Source organism: Vidua chalybeata, chromosome 25 (genome assembly GCF_026979565.1).
Source record: "Vidua chalybeata isolate OUT-0048 chromosome 25, bVidCha1 merged haplotype, whole genome shotgun sequence".
NCBI classification, from domain to species: domain Eukaryota; kingdom Metazoa; phylum Chordata; class Aves; order Passeriformes; family Viduidae; genus Vidua; species Vidua chalybeata.
In genome coordinates, this window is record NC_071554.1 from 5,752,728 (window position 1) to 5,774,231 (window position 21,504).

Below are 21,504 nucleotides of genomic sequence, written 5' to 3' on the forward strand. Positions count from 1 at the left end.
ACTGCTTTGCACTGGGAAATGTCCCTGCCCCGGAGCTGCTCCAGGGCTGGAGCCCCTCTGGAGCCAGGCTGGGAGAGCTGGGGGTGCTGCCCTGGAGAGGAGAAGGCTCCAGGGAGAGCTCAGAGCCCCTGCAGGGCCTGAAGGGGCTCCAGGAGAGCTGCAGAGGGACTGGGGACAAGGCCTGCAGGGACAGGAGCCAGGGAATGGCTCCCACTGCCAGAGGGCAGGGCTGGATGGGATCTTGGGAATTGGGAATTGTTCCCTGGCAGGGTGGGGAGGGGCTGGGCTGGAATTGCCAGAGCAGCTGGGGCTGCCCCTGGATCCCTGGCAGTGCCCAAGGCCAGGTTGGACACTGGGGCTGGGAGCACCTGGGACAGTGGAGGTGTCCCTGCCAGGGCAGGGGTGGCACTGGGTGGGATTTAAGGTCCCTTCCCACCCAAACCTCTCTGTGACTCTGTGATTCTGTGATTTTGTGGTTGATTCTATGATTTTTTTCATTTTTTTCTCTCATTCAGACGTTGGGATGGGACTGAAGCCCTGTGCAGTGACGACCCCACACGTTCAGTGAGGGGTTCAGTGCATTCCCCCCCTCCAAGGAGAGCCACACCGCAGTGAGGGGTGTCCAGCGTGGCTTTGGGTGCCACAAATGCCAGCTTGTCACCGGGCTGGGTCCCTCTGTGGCAGTGGCCACTTCTCCAGGCTCTTGAATTCCCTTTAATGGGACACAGACACCCCTTAATGAGGCTGGGCCAGTGGAAGTGTGCTGGGATTAGGGGTGAGGTTGGGGTCAGTGCCTGGATTTGTGGGTCCCTGTGTCCTTTTAGCCAAAGGGACGTGGATGGGAAGGGGAGTGGATGGAAGGGGCTGGGGGCTTTCATTGCCCCCTGTTTTTCTGGAGTACAACTGTCCCCAGAAGGCTCTGGGGACAGGGACAGGACTGGCAGCCACCAGGAGCTTTGCAGGTCACTGAGGTGGGTGGGGAAAGGCTGGCACAGGTGGCTGCCATGTGACAGCACTGCTGCCACTTGGGGACAAACCCCAGGGCTCACGGAGCCCCCTCCATCCCTGCAGGAACCAACCCCTCTTTCCAGCCCAGCGGGGACAGTGGGACCTGGATGAGCCCACGCTGTCCCCGCCCCAACAGGGACAGCTCAGGGTGGTGCTGGAGCAGCCCCCGAGCAGCCTCTCCTCAGTGCCACATCTCCATCACGGAACCCCTTAGCCTGGAAAAGCTCATCCACGGCACCCCATGAAACCCCACAGCCACGGGATGGGGAATTTCTGCCCCTGAGCCCCTTGGAGATGAGCTGGTTGTGCCTGGCACTGGAATTCCCTGCTGGGATGGGCACAAAGGGAAGGAAATGCTCACTGTGCTGCCGCCAGCCGCGGGACGTGGGGAGCAGCACATCCCGCTGGAAGGACAGTGGGAATGAGTCAGGGAGGACAAGGGGGAGGGAGGCAGCTCCTGAAAAGCCCTGGTTGTTACAGGGAAATGGGGAGAAGAAAGGAAGGGGGAAAAAGGGAAAAACAACGCAGCTCTGGTGCTGCAGAGGGGACCTGCAGAGGAGGGGACGTGAGGGCAGCCTGTGCTTCCCAAAGCGCCGCCTTTGGGGCCGATCCCAAGGGTTTCCCACATTCCCAAGCCCTACAGGTGATCCCAAGGGTTTCCCACGTTCCTGGGCCCCATGTGTGATCCCAAGGGTTTCCCAGGTTCCTGGGCCCCACGTGTGATCCCAAGGGTTTCCCACGTTCCCAAGCCCTACAGGTGATCCCAAGGGTTTCCCACCTTCCCAAGCCCTACAGGTGATCCCAAGGGTTTCCCACGTTCCCAAACCCTACAGGTGATCCCAAGGGTTTCCCACCTTCCCAAGCCCTACAGGTGATCCCAAGGGTTTCCCATGTTCCTGGGCCCTACGTGTGATCCCAAGGGTTTCCCAGGTTCCTGGGCCCCACGTGTGATCCCAAGGGTTTCCCACGTTCCCAAGCCCTACAGGTGATCCCAAGGGTTTCCCACCTTCCCAAGCCCTACATGTGATCCCAAGGGTTTCCCAGGTTCCTGGGCCCCACGTGCCAGGGGGAGGATGCTCCTGGCACAAGGATCTCCGGGATCTTGCAAAGCTGGGACACTGATGTGTCCCAGGATTTTGCTGTTGGAGCTGTGGGATCCCTGTAATGGGAATAAAACCACCCTACAGGCCCCCATGAGAAGCCTGGGGAGGAATTTTGGGAGGAAGGAAGCCAGGAAAAAATGGGGTACCTGGTACGACCCCGCTATCCCAAACCACGATACGGGATCGGGATATGGGATTGGGATACAGGACCGGGATATAGGGTTGGGATATGGGATTGAGATATGGGATTGGAATACAGGACTGGGATACAGGGTTGGGATACAGGATTGGGATACAGGATTGGGATGTGGGATTGGAATACAGGACTGGGATATAGGATTGGGATACAGGATTGGGATATGGGATTTGGATACAGGATTTGGATTAGAGACTGGGATATAAAATTGGGATATGGGATTGTGATCTATGACTGGGATACAGGATTGAAATACAGGATTGGGATACAGGATTGGGATACGGGACTGGGATATGGGATTGGGATACAAGATTGGAATACGGTATTGGGATATGGGACTGGGATACAGGATTGGGGTACAGGCTTGGGATATGGGATTGGGATACAGGACTGGGATACAGGATTGGGATGTGGTATTGGGATATGGGACTGGGATATGGGATTGAGATATAGGATTGGGACATAGGACTGGGATACAGAATTTGGGTGTGGGATTGGGATATAGGATTGTGATATGGGATTGGAATTTGGGGCTGGGATTTGAGATTGTGACCCGGGTTTCTCTGAGCACACACAATCCAGTCGGGAGGGGTGGACGAGGTCACCGCCAGTGTGACAGCGGGGTGGGGACAGCAGCAGGACATCGTGTCCCAGCAAGGACGGCCCCCCAGAGCCCCAGTGACCCCAGGGCCGCTGCTCCCCCTCGCTGGGAACACGCTGCAAACACGAGCACAGCCCTGCTTTATTTCCTGCTTTCTTGGACACCAGTCTGGGGGGTTTATCCCCAGAACCTCGTGGCAGGCTGCGGAGCCCGGAGCGTGTTCGGGAGCATGTGCCGGAGCTGGAGCGGGGTCAGCTGGGGCGAGGCTGCTGCTGCTGCTGCCTCGGGAGCTGCTGCAGATACAGATACAGCCTGTTCCCACTCCCAGCACAGATATTTATAGATACAGATGTTTCTCCAGCAGCAGGGTTCAAGCTGGAGGCTTTCAAATTTTTTTTCTTTTTTTTTCTCCCTGTCTTCCTTCCCATCCCTCCTTTGCTCTTCAAAGTGGTGCTGAAGGTAGAGACAGCAGCTCCGAGAGCAGTGGGAGGGCTGAGGAGTCAATCCCAGCTGCAGGGGTTTGCAAATGAAGGTTGAGGTGTCCCCGTGTCCCTGTGCAGGGCCGGGGGCTCCTTCTCAGAACACCCAAAGCCCCCCCGGCATCAGGACCGGGTTTGGGGCTGGAGCAGCCTCCAGGTGCTGCAGCTGGAGCGCCCCAGGGAGCGATTCCAGCCCCTGAGCGATCCCCAGGGAGCGATTCCCGAGGGCAGGAGGGGTGGAGCGAGGGGCAGGGTCCCGGGGCACCCCCGATGTCTCACAGGACCCCCCCCCTCCCCCCGCTTGGAGCAGGGGTTGCCTGATCCTACAGAACAGGGATGTTTGGGGCTCAGTGGGGCAGGGCCCTTTGCTCCCCTCCGCGGGGTCCCTGTGTCCCCTCCGTGGGGTCCCTGTGTCCCCTCCCTCTGCAGTGGGTTTGTCCCCTCCGCGGGGTCCCTGTGTCCCCTCCGAGGGGTCCCTGTGTCCCCTCCCCGCTTCAGGGGGGTTGTCCCCTCCGCGGGGTCCCTGTGTCCCCTCTGCCCGCAGGGTTTTGTCCCCTCCCCGCTGTCCCCTCCGCTCCCCCTCCCAGGGCAGGGCTCAGCCCTGGCACTGCCATCACCCCACGGCTCCTCCTCCCCTCAAACCCCTCCGGGCAGGGATTTTCCAGCCCAGCTCGGCTCATTCCTCCCATGGCTTCAACCCCACCACCCCCAGCCCCTTCAAAGAACATTTTGGGAGGGAGAAAAGCCCCGGGAATTAAACCCGTGCCCCAGGGGAGCAGCGCCGGGCGTCGCTGCCTGCGGCCCCGAGCGCTCTCTTTGGGGGCTGGGCAAGGGCTCTGCTCCACAATTAATTAATTATCCATGCCCTGTGCTCCGTCTGGGAGGCATTAACGGCTCCAGATGCGGATGGCGGAGCTCTGCGTGGCTCTGTAAACATGCTGCAAGTCCAATTTGGGTTTCCTCGGGTGCCTCATTTAAATGAATTATGTAAACGCTTTCCCCTCCTCTTTTGAGCAGGAGCCAGTCCGGCTGCTGCCCGATGTGTTAATCCCAGGAATAAAATAAAAAACAAGGGAGGCCATGCATTAAAGGGAATAAAAAGATGCTGGGGAGCCCCTGGAAGCACCGGGATCGCCGGGGCCAGGGTGGCACCTCTGTCCCCACCACCCAGACCTGGGTGGCACTCTCCCTTCTCATGGTCCCAAACGCCTGGTGACCCCAGGAGGGTCCTGGGCCCAGCCCTGGGGTGAAATCCAGTTTAATTTGGGATCGCAGTGGTCACAGTCACCTTCTGTGACTGCTGCATGGCTTTCCCTGGGCTCCCCAGTGTCCCACGTCACCCTGAACCGCCCCATCCATCCCACCCCAGGGAGATTAATTAGAGCAATTAAAGCCACCTGGGGAGATAATGGGGGGTGTCCCCGGTCGGATCCCCCCGCCAGGCTGGAGCTGCGACTCGGGGCAGGGACGGGCAGGGAGGGGACCCAGCCCAGGGCGGTGTTTTCTGCTGAGCTGAAGGTGGCAGATGTTCGCTGATGAATTATTCACCCGGAAAATTATCATGGAAATAGAACGGCTTGGGTTGGAAGGGATGGTAAAGCTCACCCAGTTTTACTCCTGTGCCATGGCAGGGACACCTCCCAGGTGCTCCAAGCACCATCCAGCCTGGCCTTGGGCACTGCCAGGGATCCAGGGGCAGCCCCAGCTGCTCTGGCAATTCCAGCCCAGCCCCTCCCCACCCTGCCAGGGAACAATTCCCAATTCCCAAGATCCCATCCAGCCCTGCCCTCTGGCACTGGGAGCCATTCCCTGGCTCCTGTCCCTGCAGGCCTTGTCCCCAGTCCCTCTGCAGCTCTCCTGGAGCCCCTTCAGGCCCTGCAGGGGCTCTGAGCTCTGCCTGGAGCCTTCTCCTCTCCAGGGGAGCACCCCCAGCTCTCCCAGAAACGCAGCTGCTGCTGCTGCTGGGGACTTTCCCCTTTGGAAGTGACAGTCACCAGATAAAGGAACTTTTTAGTCCCTCATGTCTCCGTTGCCCTCTCCCAGGTCTCTCGTGGCTCTTCCCTTTTCCATGAGCCCCGTGAGGCCCGGCCCTGGCTGGGGAGCCCCAGGGGCACTTCTGGGCCCCGCGGGCTGGGGGTGCCACCTCCAGGGGACATGGGCCACTCCTGCAGCCTCTGCCGTGAGAGGCCGAGCTCAGCCGTGGTGCCCAGCTGGCACGGAGCTGCTTCCCTCCTCCCCCCTGCACAACACGGGGTGTTTGGACTTGCTGAGAAGCAAATGCAGAACAGCCACAACTCTGTGGACAGTTCAGAACATTCCCAGAGAGGGAAATGGGGCTCAGACTGCCCCTGAGTCCCACTCACCTCATGCTAAATTCTGGGGGATTTTGTGTCATCAATCCGTCTTTTTTTGTTTGTTTTCTTTCATTTTTTTTAATTTTATTATTTTTTTTTATTTATTCCCAAAATACAGCCAGGAAGGCAAAAGCAGCCAGGCTTCCCTGTGGCTGGAGCTCCTCGGGGTGCCTTGCACAGCTCGGGATCAGTGTGGGCAGATAAATCCAGAGGGATGGGCCAGATGGCACAGGGAACAACCTGCCACTGGGGTGCTGAAATCCCAAACCCAGGAGAGCCAAAGGCAGCACAGGCAGGGTCACCCCCAGTGCCCTGCCTCAGTTTCCTGGCTCCTTTCGGGGTGCCCAGAGCATGGCACTGGGGTGGAGCTGCCAGGGGGCTCCTGAGGAAAACGGGGAGCAAAGAACATTCTCCTGGAAATAAATGAGGGAGGGAGGCGTGACCGGAAAATACACCTGGAAATGCCATCCTTGCCAGAAACTTCCCTGCAGGGACACAGGGGTGAGGGGACACAGGGGTGAGGGGACACAGGGGTGAATGGACACAGGGGTGAGGGGACACAGGGACACAGGGGTGAGGGGACACAGGGGTGCAGAGGGTAGGGTGTGGGATGAAGGTTACAGGATGAGGAGCAGGATGTGGTCCCTGTGTGCAGGATGAGATCACTGGGTGGTGGATGGGGTCCCTGGGTGCAGGATGGGGTCCCTGGGTACTGCATGGGGTCCCTGGGTGCAGGATGGGGTCCCTGGGTGCAGGATGAGATCACTGGGTGCCGGATGGGGTCCCTGGGTGCAGGATGGGGTCCCTGGGTGCAGGATGGGGTCCCTGGGTACTGGATGGGGTCCCTGGGTGCCGGATGGGGTCCCTGTGTGCAGGATGAGATCACTGGGTGCAGGATGAGATCACTGGGTGCAGGATAGGGTCCCTGGGTGCCGGATGGGGTCCCTGGGTGCCGGGTCGGTGCCGGGCCGGTGCCGGTGTCGCACCGCGGGCTCGCAGCGCCATCGCGCGGCTGCAGCCGCCCCGCACGGGAACGGGAACGGGAACGGGAACGGGAACGGGAACGGGAACGGGAACGGGAACGGGAACGGGAACGGGAACGGGAACGGGGCTGGCAATAACAATGGGATTGGGGCGCACCGCCAGCACGGGCTGCACAGCCGGGGCCCAGGGATGGGCTGCACGGGTGGGCAGTGGGCACTGCCCGGCCCCGCCGCTGCCGCCGTGCCGCCACCTCCTGCCAGGGAGAGCTCCCAGCCGGGGCCACCCCCTGCTCTGTGCCCCCCGCACCGTGCGCGCCCCGCACGGAGCTCAGCCCATCCCCGTGTGCCCCTGGGCACGCTCTGCACCCCACCTTGTGCGCCCCACGTTGTGCACCCCGCTTTGCTCACCACCACCGCGGCTCTCGGGCTGTCCCAGGCTGGCAATGGGGTCCAGGGCTCCGAGTTTCCCCAAGGCGGTGCCAGCCCTGCCCGCAGCCCCGGGCAGCCAGCTGTGCCCCCCACCCCGGCGTGGGGTCAGTTTAAAATGCCCCACTCCCTCCTCCTGCTGGGCACCCACCCACCAGGAAAGACTCCAAACGGCCAAATCCAAACAAACCGTGTTTATTCCAAACGAGACTTTATTAACGAGGCAAAGAGCCGTGGGAAGCCTGCCCTGTGCCCCGCAGAGGACAGGAGCTGTGCTCCTGCTGGGACAGCCCCGAGGAGCTGGGGCCACCACCGAGGCTGGCATGCAGCAGGACCTCTGCCCCAGCCACCAGTCCCCGGGATTTGTTTTCCTCCAGCCTGTTTGGGGACACAACCCCAGCCAGGTCCTGGGTCCTGGGACCCGGCCAGACCCCAGAGACCCCAAAAGGCACCAACAGGGACCCATCCCTCACGGGGCAGCAGCAGCTGGGGAGAACCAAACCCTCCCAAGGCAAGGCAGTGCTGGGCAGAGGCACTGCCAAAGGCACTACACAAACACGGAGATGACGAGAGGTTTAAAACCACCCCTCAGGTCTCTCTCAGCCCTTAATTTTCTCTGCTTGGCACTTCATCCCTTTCAAATTAAAAAAAAAAAAAAGAGCTGCAAGAAGGCACAACCCAGCACAGCAGCTCCTGCATGCAGAACTGAGGCTGAGGCAGAGCTGGGGCTGTCCCCAGCCTCGAGGGACAAAGCCACGATGGCAGCAGCACGTCCAGGGCCACCTTAGCTGAAATCCCGGTGCGGCAGCAGCAGCGGAGCCACCAAGGTCCAGAGGTAGAGCAGGAGCCCGGCCCAGCTGGAGCAGATCTTCACCCACACGGCTGTCCAGGGGCTCCTCAGCGCCTGCAAGCTCTCGTCCGGCCTGAAACAGCCAACGGGAGGGTGGCACCCATCGCTGTGACACCCTGCCGGCACCCCGGGAGGGACGGGTGCCCCCCGGGAACACGGCGGTGCCCCGTGGCTGTGCCGCCCCGGAGTGTGACCTCACAGCTGCAGCCACCCCTGGGTGTGACCCCACAGCTGCAGCCATCCCTGGGTGTGACCTCACTGCTGCAGCCACCCCAAGGTGTGACCCTACTGCTGCAGCCACCCCTGGGTGTGACCTCACAGCTGCAGCCACCCCTGGGTGTGACCTCACAGCTGCAGCCACCCCTGGGTGTGACCTCACTGCTGCAGCCACCTCGGGGTGTGACCCTACTGCTGCAGCCACCCCGAGGTGTGACCCTACTGCTGCAGCCACCCCAAGGTGTGACCCCACTGCTGCAGCCACCCCTGGGTGTGACCTCACAGCTGCAGCCACCCCAAGGTGTGACCTCACAGCTGCAGCCACCTCGGGGTGTGACCCTACTGCTGCAGCCACCCCAAGGTGTGACCCTACTGCTGGGGCCACCCCTGGGTGTGACCCCACAGCTGCAGCCACCCTAGGGCTGTGACCCTACTGCTGCAGCCACCTCGGGGTGTGACCCCACTGCTGCAGCCACCCTAGGGCTGTGACCCTACTGCTGCAGCCACCTCGGGGTGTGACCCCACTGCTGCAGCCACCCCAAGGTGTGACCCTACTGCTGCAGCCACCCCAAGGTGTGACCCCACTGCTGCATCCACCCCTGGGTGTGACCCCACCACTGCAGCCTCAGCCTCGGTCCCTGCTCCCCCTCCTCGCAGGGGATCCCGGGCTGCAGCAGAGGACGCCGGCAAGCCCAGGCACAACCCTAGAAATAATGAACGCCGCTAAGGGAGCACGTCCAGCAGCCTCACACACCTCAGCTGTGCCCAGCACCCCGGGAGGAGGGGACCTGCAGGAACGGGGACAGCCCTGGGTGCCCACGGCAGCTCTCACCTGTACCAGTTGGTGAGGGTCATCATGATGTAGAGAGCGGCGAGGAGGAGGCACAGGTGGAAGAAGGTGTAGCTGTAGGAGACGCCGTCCTGCTCGTTGTCGTAGGCGCGGCGCACCCCGCCCTCCTCCGCCCCGCCCGGCCCGGCCCCGGCCCCGGCCCCGGCCCCGCTCTCCTCCGTCAGCATCAGCTTGTTCACCTGCGGGTGGTCCGAGGAGCGGAGGCTGCGGGCAGAGCGGCAGCGGGATCAGCACCTCTCGGTCACTGCCCCCACGGCGGCGCTTTTGTCCTCGGGGCCGTCCCCGGGGCAGTTTGGGGGAGGTAGGCTGTGGGGAAACCCTAAAAACCGTGACTGTGGCCCTTTACCAGCTCTGCAGCTCTCCTGGAGCCCCTCTAGGTACGGGACAGCCAGGGCAGCTTGGGGTACGCAGGTTGTGGGGAAACCCTAAAATCTCTGTCACCCTTGTCCAAAGCCCCTCTCCAGCTCTCTTAGAAGCCCTTTAGGCACTGAAGGCTGACTGGAACCTCGTCCAGCTCCACAAAGAGAATGAAGGGCGAGGTTTTGGCCCTGGGTAGAACAACTCCAGGCTCCAATGTGGAATGGGGGCCACTCAGCTGCAAAACAGCTCTGGGAAAGGCCCTGGGGGTGCTGCTGGGCACCGGGGGGAACACGAGGCAGCAAACGTGAAGGGCTGCAGAAGGTGAGAGGTGTCCTGGCTGCGCCAGGCAAAGCACTGCCTGCAGGTCGAGGGAGGGCATACAGTGATCTGCTCTGATAAGGCCACCCCATGGCAGGGGTTTTGTCCTTGGGGCCATCCCCAGTGCAGGCAGAGCAATTTGGGGCCGTGGGGAAACCCTAAAAACTGTGACTGTGGTCAGGCCTGTGGCCCTGGGGACAGGGATGGCTGGACAAAGAACCTTTGGTGACAAAACCAAGGTGTGACCTCCCCTGCAGAGTCCCCTCCCATGGCTCTGTGCTCGGGGCTGTTTGTGGGGCAGGGGGATGTGAGGGGCAGCAAGGACAAATGCCATAAACCTGCAACCCCTGCCAGCCGCCTCCGGGAGAGCGAGGGAGAACCAAAGTGCAGCCCCTCGCAGGAAAGTTCCTTCTGTGGGGCCTCCAGAGGCGCTGCCCGAGCCCGGGGACAAAGGCCTGGGTGCCCTGGCCCTGCCAGCCCTGCAGGCTGTGCCCCCTGTGCGTGCTGCTCGGCTGCGCACACCTGGGGACAGCCCTGTCCCCAGGGACACCAGCCAAGTGCTCACCTGATGAAGAGGGTGCAGAGGATGAAGATCACCAGTCCCACGATGCTCGGGGCGTCCCACCAGGCTGTCAGTGGCTCGGTGGCCGAGCCAGTGCTGTTCCTCACCAGCAGCGTGGGGTTACAGCGCTGGCCTGGGGGGACACACGGGGTGAGCCCCCGAGGACACAGAGGGACAAACACCCACTGCAGTGAGTGCTCCTGCCCCAGCCACCCCTCCCCAAACCCAAGGCGGTGTCTGGCTTACTCGGCACGTTGGCCAGGGCGGCCCAGGTGACGTAGATGGTGTAGAGGGTGATGAGGGATGCCTGCAGCAGCCCCGAGTGTGGCTGGGCCTCCTGCAAACACAACAGTGGGTGCTTGGGGTGCTCCTGTACCCTGGGGTGACACAGCCCCAGCTGTGGGGTGCTCCTGTACCCCAGGGTGACACAGCCCCAGCTCTGGGGTGCTCCTGTACCCTGGGGTGACACAGCCCCAGTTGTGGGGTGCTCCTGTACCCCAGGGTGACACAGCCCTGGGTGCTCCTGTACCCTGGGGTGACACAGCCCCAGCTCTGGGGTGCTCCTGTACCCTGGGGTGACACAGCCCTGGGTGCTCCTGTACCCCAGGGTGACACAGCCCTGGGTGTTCATGTACCCCAGGGTGACACAGCTCTGGGGTGCTCCTGTACCCTGGGGTGACACAGCCCCAGCTGTGGGGTGCTCCTGTACCCTGGGGTGACACAGCCCTGGGTGCTCCTGTACCCCGGGGTGACACAGCCCCAGCTGTGGGGTGCTCCTGTACCCCAGGGTGACACAGCCCTGGGTGCTCCTGTAACCTGGGGTGACACAGCCCCAGCTGTGGGGTGCTCCTGTACCCTGGGGTGACACAGCCCTGGGTGCTCCTGTACCCCGGGGTGACACAGCCCCAGCTGTGGGGTGCTCCTGTACCCTGGGGTGACACAGCCCCAGCTGTGGGGTGCTCCTGTACCCCGGGGTGACACAGCCCTGGGTGCTCCTGGGCGCTCCCCACTGCTCACCTGGATCTTGGGCAGGATGGACACGACTGAGACGATGAGGCAGAGGATGAGGTTGATGCTGATGAAGGCCTTGCCCTCCGTGCAGCCCTCGGGCTTGGTGTAGTAGACGTAGAGCAGCGCAACGGCCACGATGGAGGCGGCGTAGAAGATGAAGGTGACGGTGCAGAGGGCTGGGGGAGGACACCAAAGAGGCTGGAGCAGAGCCCCCAGTCCCGGCCAGCTCAGCCTCAGCCAGCCCTGGGATGAGCTGAGCCCCAAAAGCACGGGTGGTGCCACCACACCCACCTGCGTACCAGCCCTTGGCGCTGCCCTCGTCCGCGTTGCGCAGCCACCGCTGGCTCCAGGAGTGCGCGAAGTCGATGAGGAGCACGAGCTGGATGAGGATGAAGAGGAAGGAGCCGACCACGCCGAAGTAAAACCAGACTTGAGGCGGGGAGAAAAGCCAGCTGAGAACAGGGCAGGTGAGACTCGGGGGCACAGCCCTGGCTTTGATCCCGTGCAGAGGTGCCCGGGAGAGCACGGGCAGCTCCTCACCTGAGGTGAAGGCGCCGTCGGGGATGTAGAAGGCCCCCACCGTGATCCCCACCAGCACCAGGAACTTGAAGAACCAGAAGCTGCGGGAGGGGAGAGGAGGCACGGTGTGCACCTGGCGGGGACAGGGCTGGGGGGTCCTGCCCGTCCCCAGCCCACCAGCCCAGGGACCGTGGGGACCACACGCACCCGTTCTGCAGGGCGGCCCGCGGGTCCTTGCTGCTGCGCACGCACACCATGAGCACGGCGAAGAGGCAGAAGAAGGCGGCCGTGGCGAAGCCCATGCGATACACGGCCTTGTGGCCCAGGAAGCTGCTGCAGTCCACGTTGGTCTGGACCCCCAGCACCGACCCACTGCCTTCACAGAAACCGGGCAGCTGAAATAGTGACGGGAGCATGAGCATCACCTCAGCACGTCCTGCAGGGATTGATGGTTGTGGGAAGGTCTGGGTCGGAGAGCTACTGGTTGGATTGAAGATCAGCTTCTCCATTGTGAAGCCCTCAGGTTGCCCAGAGCAGCTGTGGCTGCCCCCGGACCTCTGGAAGTGTCCATGGCCAGGCTGGACAGGGCTTGGAGCAGCCTGGGACAGTGGAAGGTGTCCCTGCCATGGCAGGGGGTGGAAGTGCTTTGAGATTCCTTTCAACCCACACCATTCTGTGATTCCACACCCACCGCCAGCCCTGGTGCCACCAAGGATGGGCCAGACCACAACTGCTCCAATGCCACTTGCCTGAGGTGACACAGATAAAGCCACTCAGCCGGCCGGTGGAAAGCTGGCATGAAACCAGCCTATCCCTAAAGCCCAGCTCAGCTGGCAGAGCTCTGCTCCCTCCACCTGAAGTCCCTCCTCCCTGACGTGCAAGTCATCAGCTGAACCCTAAACAACGGGATGTAGAAAACTTTCCTGGGAGACATCTGGGAAAACTAAAAATTGCATGAAACGATCCCACTGCGTTTTCCCCTTGGTGGAAAACCAGGGCTAATCATGCCTTCTCCCAGTGAGATGCTCAGAAAAAAAAGAGGAACAAAAGCACATCATGACCCAAAAATTCACTTTTTTTGATTCAGCCTCAAGTCCCCACCACAAGCTGGGTCGTTTCTTCCCAGCGACCTCCAGGAGTTCTTTACCTTGTGCAACTCCTTCTCCACGCCCGGGATTATCATGATGATGGACACGAGGGTGCCGAGGAAGAGGAAGAAGGTGAAGAGGAGGCGGGAGATGGTGGAATTCTTGGCCGAGGGGCAGCAGCCGCAGAGCAGGCACGGGGCAGAGCCACAGAGACACGACACCTGCAAGGAGAGCAGCCCGTGGTGAGGGGGAGGAACTGGCCCCAAAATACGTGCCCAGCTCGATCCTTAAGGAGATCAGCCAGGGAATCCACACTGCTGCCTAGAGCTACTCTCACCACAGCCCACAGCCCACAGGACCTCATGGAAATGGCACCAAATTCCCCAAAAATGTTGTTGGAAACCAAAAAAGTTGCAGAAACAGCCAGGGTGGAGAATGACACCCAGAGTCTGGAGACACCCTCGTGTTTTTTGCTCCATGCAAGGATCTGGTCAAAGCAAGCCCTGCCCTGCAGGAGCCTCCTTTTTGTACAAAAATGAGGTTTCCAAGGCAATTTCAGGCCGCCCTTTCAGTCAAATCCAGGATGGGAAGATATTGGTATCAGCACCATGGGGGAAGCAACTCATCCCGCCGTCCTTTCCCTCTGTAAAGGCCACTTGACAGGTGGGGAAACTGAGGCACAGCATCCCCGAGAGTCCCCAGTGGGTCGTGGCGCCCCAAATCCAGCACGGGCGGTGCTGCCAGGTGCACCCCATTCCAGAGGCTCCCGTTGCTGTGGCAGAGCAGGGAAATCCTGGCTAAGGAAACCCAAACTCACTGATACCAAAACATTGGTGGGAGTTCCCTGCGCAGGGACGGTGCAGAATAAACCTCGTTCCTTTGCAACAGCTCTTCCTCTCCTGGACTTCAGCACAGCAGCCAGACCCCCCTGCAGGCAGGGGAAGGGCTCTGCTCTCTCCTGCTCTTGAGGGATGTGCATGAGCTGTGTGTTTATTATGGCCACATGCTTCCAAATCAGGGCCTGCGCTCGGTGTTAATTAAAGATGGCTCGGTATTGAATTTCTCATTGCTGGAATCAGCGTAAAAAAAGCACATGCCAGAAAACAAAACCAGGTGTGGAGCTGCTGTGTGTGGCTCTCTCAGCACGAGCGACCACTTTGATGCCCCCAAATCACCAAAGGTGGCTTTGAATAATTTTTAAGCATAAGCACACCATTATTTGAGAAAAATCCCCTCCTTCCTGACTTATTCCTCTTATCCCATGCCAGCCCCACATCCCTGCCCCATGAACAGCTGCGTTGAGCTGGTGGTACCCACAGGAGCTGGCATCCCATGGGAATTGTCATCCTGCCCCTCCAGGAGCTGCTCAGAGGCATCACATTGTGTTTTCAACTTGGAAGCATGGGAAAATGACTTTCAATTAAAGACTGCTTCATTTCAGCCTCATTAAATGCGCCACGTGCATCGGAGTGCATTAAAATGCACCAGCGTGACTGTATTTCCCTTCAAATTAAAAAAAAAAATACAGAACAACACAAATCCCTTTAAATGCAGAATTATTGCATCATCTGATGCAGCAAAGCCCCTCAGTTCTCCATCCACACCTCCAGCTCCTCCTCTTTCGGTGACAACTGTAACAAAAAGCACCAGTCCCAAAATCAGCAGATCTGGACAGGAAAATCATGAGGTTTGGTGTTGTTTAGGAAGGTGTGGATTTGGGGGTTCAGACCATCCCATCCCACCTCCTGCCCTGGCAGGGACACCTCCCACTGTCCCAGGTGCTCCCAGCCCCAGTGTCCAGCCTGGCCTTGGGCACTGCCAGGGATCCAGGGGCAGCCCCAGCTGCTCTGGCAATTCCAGCCCAGCCCCTCCCCACCCTGCCAGGGAACAATTCCCAATTCCCAAGATCCCATCCAGCCCTGCCCTCTGGCACTGGGAGCCATTCCCTGGCTCCTGTCCCTGCAGGCCTTGTCCCCAGTCCCTCTGCAGCTCTCCTGGAGCCCCTTCAGGCCCTGCAGGGGCTCTGAGCTCTCCCTGGAGCCTTCTCCTCTCCAGGGGAGCACCCCCAGCTCTCTCCAGAGGGGCTCCAGCCCTGCAGCAGCTCCATGGATCCCTCTGGGCTCTCTCCAGCAGGCACAAGGTCTTTGGGAGCCCGCAGCATCCCTGGAGGTTTATTTTGCAGGATGACTCTTACACAGCTCCCTGGTTGTGTTTCAGGTTTCACAGGCTCTTGCAGCCGCTGAGGTAACGGGATACGGCATCCCCGTCCCACTGCTCTGCCCCGTAACACGGGAATCCTGTGCATTCCTTTTAGGATGTCCTTTTAGGATCACTCCCTGAACGCCCCTTCGCAGTGAAGCCGAGGAACCCTTTGTGCCACACACTGACCCTTCCATCTGCCCGGCACTCCTGATTTCAGTCTCTCTCTTTAAAACACAGTGGTTAACAGCAAGGAAGACACTCCCAGCAGTGCTGGGCACTCTGATTTCTCCTTCCAAAGATTTTTAAAGTTGCCCCAAAATGTGAACACGGTGAAGGGACAAAAGAGCAGGATGGAAAAAGCCAGCGAGGGAAGTGGCTGCAGCAGCAGGAGAGCCGGGGCTTAATGAGGAAGTGTCGGTTTTCAGCTCTGGTGGATGATTAAATTCTCTGGTTTCACTATCGACTTCCTCCTTGAGTCCGGCTCACCTCAGTGGGACTCGCACGTCAGGGCTGCTCCCATCCCTCCCTGCCCAGAGGCCGGGAGAGCGGGGCCAGAGCAGGAGCAGGGAAACGCCACATGGGCCCCAAATACACCTACAGAGCAACAGCACCCCAAAACAGCACCCCAAATACACCAATTCAGCAACAGCACCCCAAAACAGCGCCCCAAATACACCTACAGAGCAACAGCACCCCAAAACAGCACCCCAAATACACCCATACAGCAACAGCACCCAAAACAGCACCCCAAAATCACCCGTACAGCAACAGCACCCAAAACAGCACCCCAAAATCACCCGTACAGCAACAGCACCCAAATACACCCATAGAGCAACAGCACCCAAAAACAGCACCCCAAATACACCCATACAGCAACAGCACCCCAAAACAGCGCCCCAAATACACCCATACAGCAACAGCACCCAAAACAGCACCCCAAAATCACCCGTACAGCAACAGCACCCAAAACAGCGCCCCAAATACACCGATACAGCAACAGCACCCCAAAACAGCGCCCCAAATACACCGATACAGCAACAGCACCCAAAACAGCACCCCAAAATCACCCATACAGCAACAGCACCCCAAAACAGCGCCCCAAATACACCCATACAGCAACAGCACCCAAAACAGCACCCCAAAATCACCCGTACAGCAACAGCACCCAAATACACCCATAGAGCAACAGCACCCAAAAACAGCACCCCAAAATCACCCGTACAGCAACAGCACCCCAAAACAGTGCCCCAAATACACCCATAGAGCAACAGCACCCCAAAACAGCGCCCCAAATACACCCGTACAGCAACAGCACCCCAAAACAGCACCCAAATACACCCATACAGCAACAGCACCCAAAACAGCGCCCCAAAATCACCCGTACAGCAACAGCACCCAAAACAGCACCCCAAATACACCCATACAGCAACAGCACCCCAAAACAGCGCCCCAAATACACCCATACAGCAACAGCACCCCAAATGCACCCATACAGCAACAGCACCCAAAAACAGCACCCCAAAATCACCCATACAGCAACAGCACCCCAAAACAGTGCCCCAAATACACCCATAGAGCAACAGCACCCCAAAACAGCACCCCAAATACACCCATACAGCAACAGCACCCCAAAACAGCGCCCCAAATACACCCATACAGCAACAGCACCCCAAAACAGCACCCCAAATACACCTGTACAGCAACAGCACCCAAATACACCCATACAGCAACATGGGCCTGCCAAAACATCACCCCAAATTCACCCATGCAAAAGCAGCAACCCCAAAACAGCACCCAAATACACCTGTATAGCAACAGCACCCAAAAACATCACCCCAAATACACCCATACAGCAACAGTACCCCAAAAACAGAACCCCAAATACACCAAGACAGCACCTCAAAAGCAGAACCAAAATAACAACACCCAGCATCAGCACCCCAAAAATAGCACTGCAACAATTTCACCCCAACAACAGCACCCATACTCTACCAGCCCAACTACACCAACACCGGACCAACTACACCAGACCAAATACACCAACCCAGCTACACCAACCCAACACAAACCCAACAACACCAACCCAACAACACCAACACCAGACCAACTACACCAGCCCAACTACAGCAGCCCAATTACATCATCCCAACTCCACCACCCCAACAACCCAACTACACCAACACCAGCCCAACACGACTGACCAAACTACAACCAACAATAATACCAACCCAAAAACAGCCACCCAGCATCACCCCAACAACACTGACCCACACCACCAACCCCACCACACCACCCCAATAACATCATCCCAGCTACACCACCCCAACAACAACAGCCCAACTACACCAGTTCAACATTAGCCCAACAACTCCAACCCAGCACCAACCCCACTACACCACCCCAATTACATCATCCCAACAACAGCCCAACTACACCACACCAACATCAGCCCAACTCCAACCCAACACCAACCCAACTACACCACCCCACCAATACCAACTCAAACGTACCTACCCAACATCACCACAAACCACCAAGCCACACCACCAACCCAACTACACCACCCAAGCAACAGCCCAACACAACCAACCAAACTCCACGAGCCTAACATCAACCCAAAAACACCCAGCCAACACCAGCCCCACTATGTCACCCCAGTACCAACTCAAAAACATCCACCCAACATCATCCCAACACCACCAAGCCAACTACACCACCCCAATTACATTATCCCAACTACACCACAACAATAACTCCAACACAAAGACACCCGCCCAACGTCACCCCAACAACACTGACCCACAGCACCACACCAATAACACCAACCCAACTACACCAGATGTCCCAGATTGAAGGGCAGGATGTATTCCATTACCATCGGTATGGCAGTTGTCTTCTGTTAATTGGGCAGTTTTTCCTTATCTCTTCCACAACCAATCCTCCCTCAGGGGAGACATCTGCTGTTAATGGGCTATTGAATGTCACTGCAGGACTGATAAGAACTGGAACATCCCATTGTGGGATGCTCCGCCCAGAGGGAGGAGCCAAGCATTCCTACCTGGATATAATCTGGGTTTTTGGGAGCACAGATCAGCCTTTCCACTCGTTCCCAAGAGGAACAGCTGGGGTTTTCCACTGGACCTTCAGAGGAAGGCTGCACCCTTCTACAGGATCACTGCTCCGACAGAACCACATCTGCCACTCCAGGAGGGCTGCAGCCACTCCAATTTGGACGGCTACCAACACGCTGGCCAAAGGGGTGTCAGGGTGTTCTGACTCTGTCAGTGGTTTTCCTTTTGTGTTATTGCATGGGTTTTGTTTTCTTTTCCCTTTTCCTAATAAATTGTATTTCTGACTTGGAGTCTCTCACTGGTTTTGCTTTCAAACCAGAACACCAGCCCAGTTACACCACCCCAACTACACCACCCCAACAACAACAACAAGCCAACTACACCAGCCCAGTTACACCACCCCAACTACACCACCCCACCACCACACCTGCCAGCAGCCTGGCAGTCCCAGGTACACCGAGAGTGAGTCAACCCAAAGCGATGCCGAGCAGCCGGTGTTTCTCTGCTGCCAAATTAACGAGCAGGCAGGTTAATCAGCACCGATCCCACCACATCCCCGCAACATGGGGAGCTGGTGGCCTTCCTGCCTGGCAGGTGGCTTTGGATTGGTACCACGAGGTTGAGTGTCCCCAGGGGGTGTCTAAGGACTGTCCAAGCCTCCAGGGTTTGGTTTGGCTGGGGCAGCCTTCTGCTGGTAACCCCAACCCTGTCACCCAGGAAGGCAGCTCAGAATGACCACACTGCTCGTGGCAGCTGTGGGCAAAGCCTGGAGACCCACAGGAGGCAGGGACAGAGAAATTCTCCTTTAGTGATTCAAGGTTTCACTTGGGAGCAGCTCGTAGGGTTTTAGTGGGAAACAGCTGAACGAAAGGCTTGGCAATCTCGTGGTGCTGTGACTCAAGGGGTGCAGGCAGAGCAGAAGGAGTTAGTCAGGATGTTCTTGTTAAAAATAACAATTAAAAAAAAAAAAAGGACTAGGGGGGTTGTTCAGTTTGGTTTAGGTTTTTTTCAGTGTTGTGGTTCTTCAGCTCAGACTGGTGCTAGAACAGCCCCTTCATCAACCAGATCCACCAGAAGGAACAACAAAATTAAACAAAAGCTTGTTAAAAGTAATTCTTTTTAATAATTACACAGACTACGGGGAATGTTTCATTCGGTTTGGGTTTTTTCAGTGTTTTTCTTCAGCTCAGACCTGTACAAAACCTGCCCCTTCATGAACGACTTCCACAGGAAGGAATAGGAAAATTAAACCTATACAGTGACTCTACTGTTACCACAGCCTGAGCCACAACAATTTTTAGGGAGGAAAAAACATCCAGAATTCATACAGAAACCTCCACAGACCTGCTCTGGAGTAACTCCCTGTTTTCCCAATACCTGTCCATAAGGAAAAGCACAGGAATGTGTTACAGAGGTGGGGGGGGGGCCTTGCAGACCACCCTCCCTCCCATCCCTCATTTCTAAACATCCTGTTTGTTAAACCTCCAGCACTCAGAGGTCAAGTTGCAAAACAGGTCCCATTCCCAGGTTTCCAGGCCAGCAGCTCCCAGGCTGGTTCCACAGCCCTGCCCTGGCTCCGTGCCCACAGGTGAGGCGCCACCAGGGCAGGAAGTGCCGGTGTGGGCAGGTGCCTGCGTCACCCGAACCACACACTCCACGTCACAGGGCACAGCACCCTGAACGCTCAGCCTGGGCCTGCCAGGGGCCATGGCACCCCAAATCACACACCCTGTGTCTGCCCTGGCCCATGGCACCCCAAATCACACACCCTGTGTCTGCCCTGGCCCATGGCACCCCAAATCACACACCCTGCAGGTACCCTGGGCCATGGCACCCCAAATCACACACCCTGCAGGTACCCTGGGCCATGGCACCCCAAATCACACACCCTGTGTCTGCCCTGGCCCATGGCACCCCAAATCACACACCCTGTGTCTGCCATAGCCCATGGCACCCCAAATCACACACCCTGTGTCTGCCATAGCCCATGGCACCCCAAATCACACACCCTGTGTCTGCCCTGGTCCATTGCACCCCAAATCACACACCCTGTGTCTGCCCTGGCCCATGGCACCCCAAATCACACACCCTGTGTCTGCCCTGGTCCATTGCACCCCAAATCACACACCCTGTGTCTGCCCTGGTCCATTGCACCCCAAATCACACACCCTGTGTCTGCCCTGGCCCATGGCACCCCAAATCACACACCCTGCAGGTACTCTGGCCCATGGCACCCCAAATCACACACCCTGCAGCTACCCTGGGCCATGGCACCCCACACACAGTCCCCTGCACCCCCTGTCCCAGCTCCTTCTCTTCCTCCATCCCCACTTTGGGGCTCAGCAGAGGGAACCAGGCAGGACCCCCAGGCTCTCATTGCATGGTGGGGCCAGGACCCCCCACCCCTCCAGGGCCAGCAGGACATCACTGCTCTGGCTTCCCACCTCCCCCAGGCGCCCTGGGGTGCGCCACCCACCCCATTCCCACCCCATTTCCCTCCACCATGGGCCCCAGAGCTCTCTGGAGTGAGCTCTCTGTGTCTCCCATGGATACCCTGCTGCAGTGGGATCCCCTGTTCTGAGAATCCCCCACACCTCTCCAGCCACCGAGGGATGCACCCCCCGAACGCCCCCCATACAGGGGTGTAACCCCACTGTGTGTGTGCCCCACATCCCACTGGTACACAGGGGTGCATCCTCCGGGGGTGCCCTGCATCCCCCCATACCCAGGGGTGTGTCCTGCCGGGGGTCCCCGTATCCCCTGCGTACACGGGGTGTATCCTCCAGGGGTACCCTGCATCACCCTCCCGGCATCCCTTGGAGCCCTCCGCGTCCGGGTGTAGCGGGGCACATCCCCAGGGTGTCCCTCAGCCCTCCCCGGCTCTCCCTGGACCCTCCTCCGGACGCGCAGCGGCCGCGACTCGCCCGCCTTGGGCCGCGTCCGCCGCTGCGACACCGCGACAGCGCCGGTGCCCCGCGCTCCCCCCGCTCCGGGCGGGCACTCACGCAGCTGAGCAGGGAGCAGACCCCGAGACAGGCCCCCATGGTGCTGCCGCCGCTCCCGGCTCTCGCTGCCGGCTCCCGCTCCCGGCTCCCGGTCCCCTCCGCCGCCGCCGCCGCCCTGGCTCCGCCCGGACCGGGGAGCTCGGGGCGGCCGCGCCCGCCGCGCCTCCCCCGGGGCGGCCCCTACGGCGGCGGAGAGAGAGCAAAGGGGGGTCCGGGCCCCCTCCCGACCGCAGGGGAGCCCCTGCATGGCTCCTCCATCCTCACTCCAGCCCCCTCTTCATCCTCTCCATATCCCTCCGTCT

At 59.3% G+C, this 21,504-nt stretch overlaps 1 protein-coding gene across 1 annotated transcript; it reads right to left on the reverse strand.

Annotated features, from left to right (window-relative positions):
- Positions 1–7,329: 7,329 nt before the first annotated feature.
- Positions 7,330–21,323, reverse strand: SERINC2 (serine incorporator 2). Its single transcript, XM_053964807.1, has 10 exons — positions 21,203–21,323; positions 12,984–13,145; positions 12,044–12,231; positions 11,858–11,937; positions 11,609–11,746; positions 11,324–11,493; positions 10,553–10,643; positions 10,310–10,439; positions 9,049–9,270; positions 7,330–8,073 (listed from the first exon to the last, which is right to left on the reverse strand). The coding sequence occupies exons 1-10, from the start codon at positions 21,239–21,241 to the stop codon at positions 7,935–7,937; spliced, it is 1,359 nt and encodes a 452-aa protein (XP_053820782.1). The 5' UTR covers positions 21,242–21,323; the 3' UTR covers positions 7,330–7,934.
- Between the last annotated feature and the right edge of the window lie 181 nt (positions 21,324–21,504).

Excerpts from the sequence above, each read along its gene's own strand:
- SERINC2 (XM_053964807.1), bottom strand. The coding sequence starts at position 21,241 with ATGGGGGCCTGTCTCGGGGTCTGCTCCCTGCTCAGCTGC. Across the intron at positions 10,440-10,552 it reads CGCCCTGGCCAACGTGCCGA|GCCAGCGCTGTAACCCCACG; the intron begins GTAAGCCAGACA and ends GTGTCCCCCCAG. Across the intron at positions 8,074-9,048 it reads ACCCTCACCAACTGGTACAG|GCCGGACGAGAGCTTGCAGG; the intron begins GTGAGAGCTGCC and ends TGGCTGTTTCAG.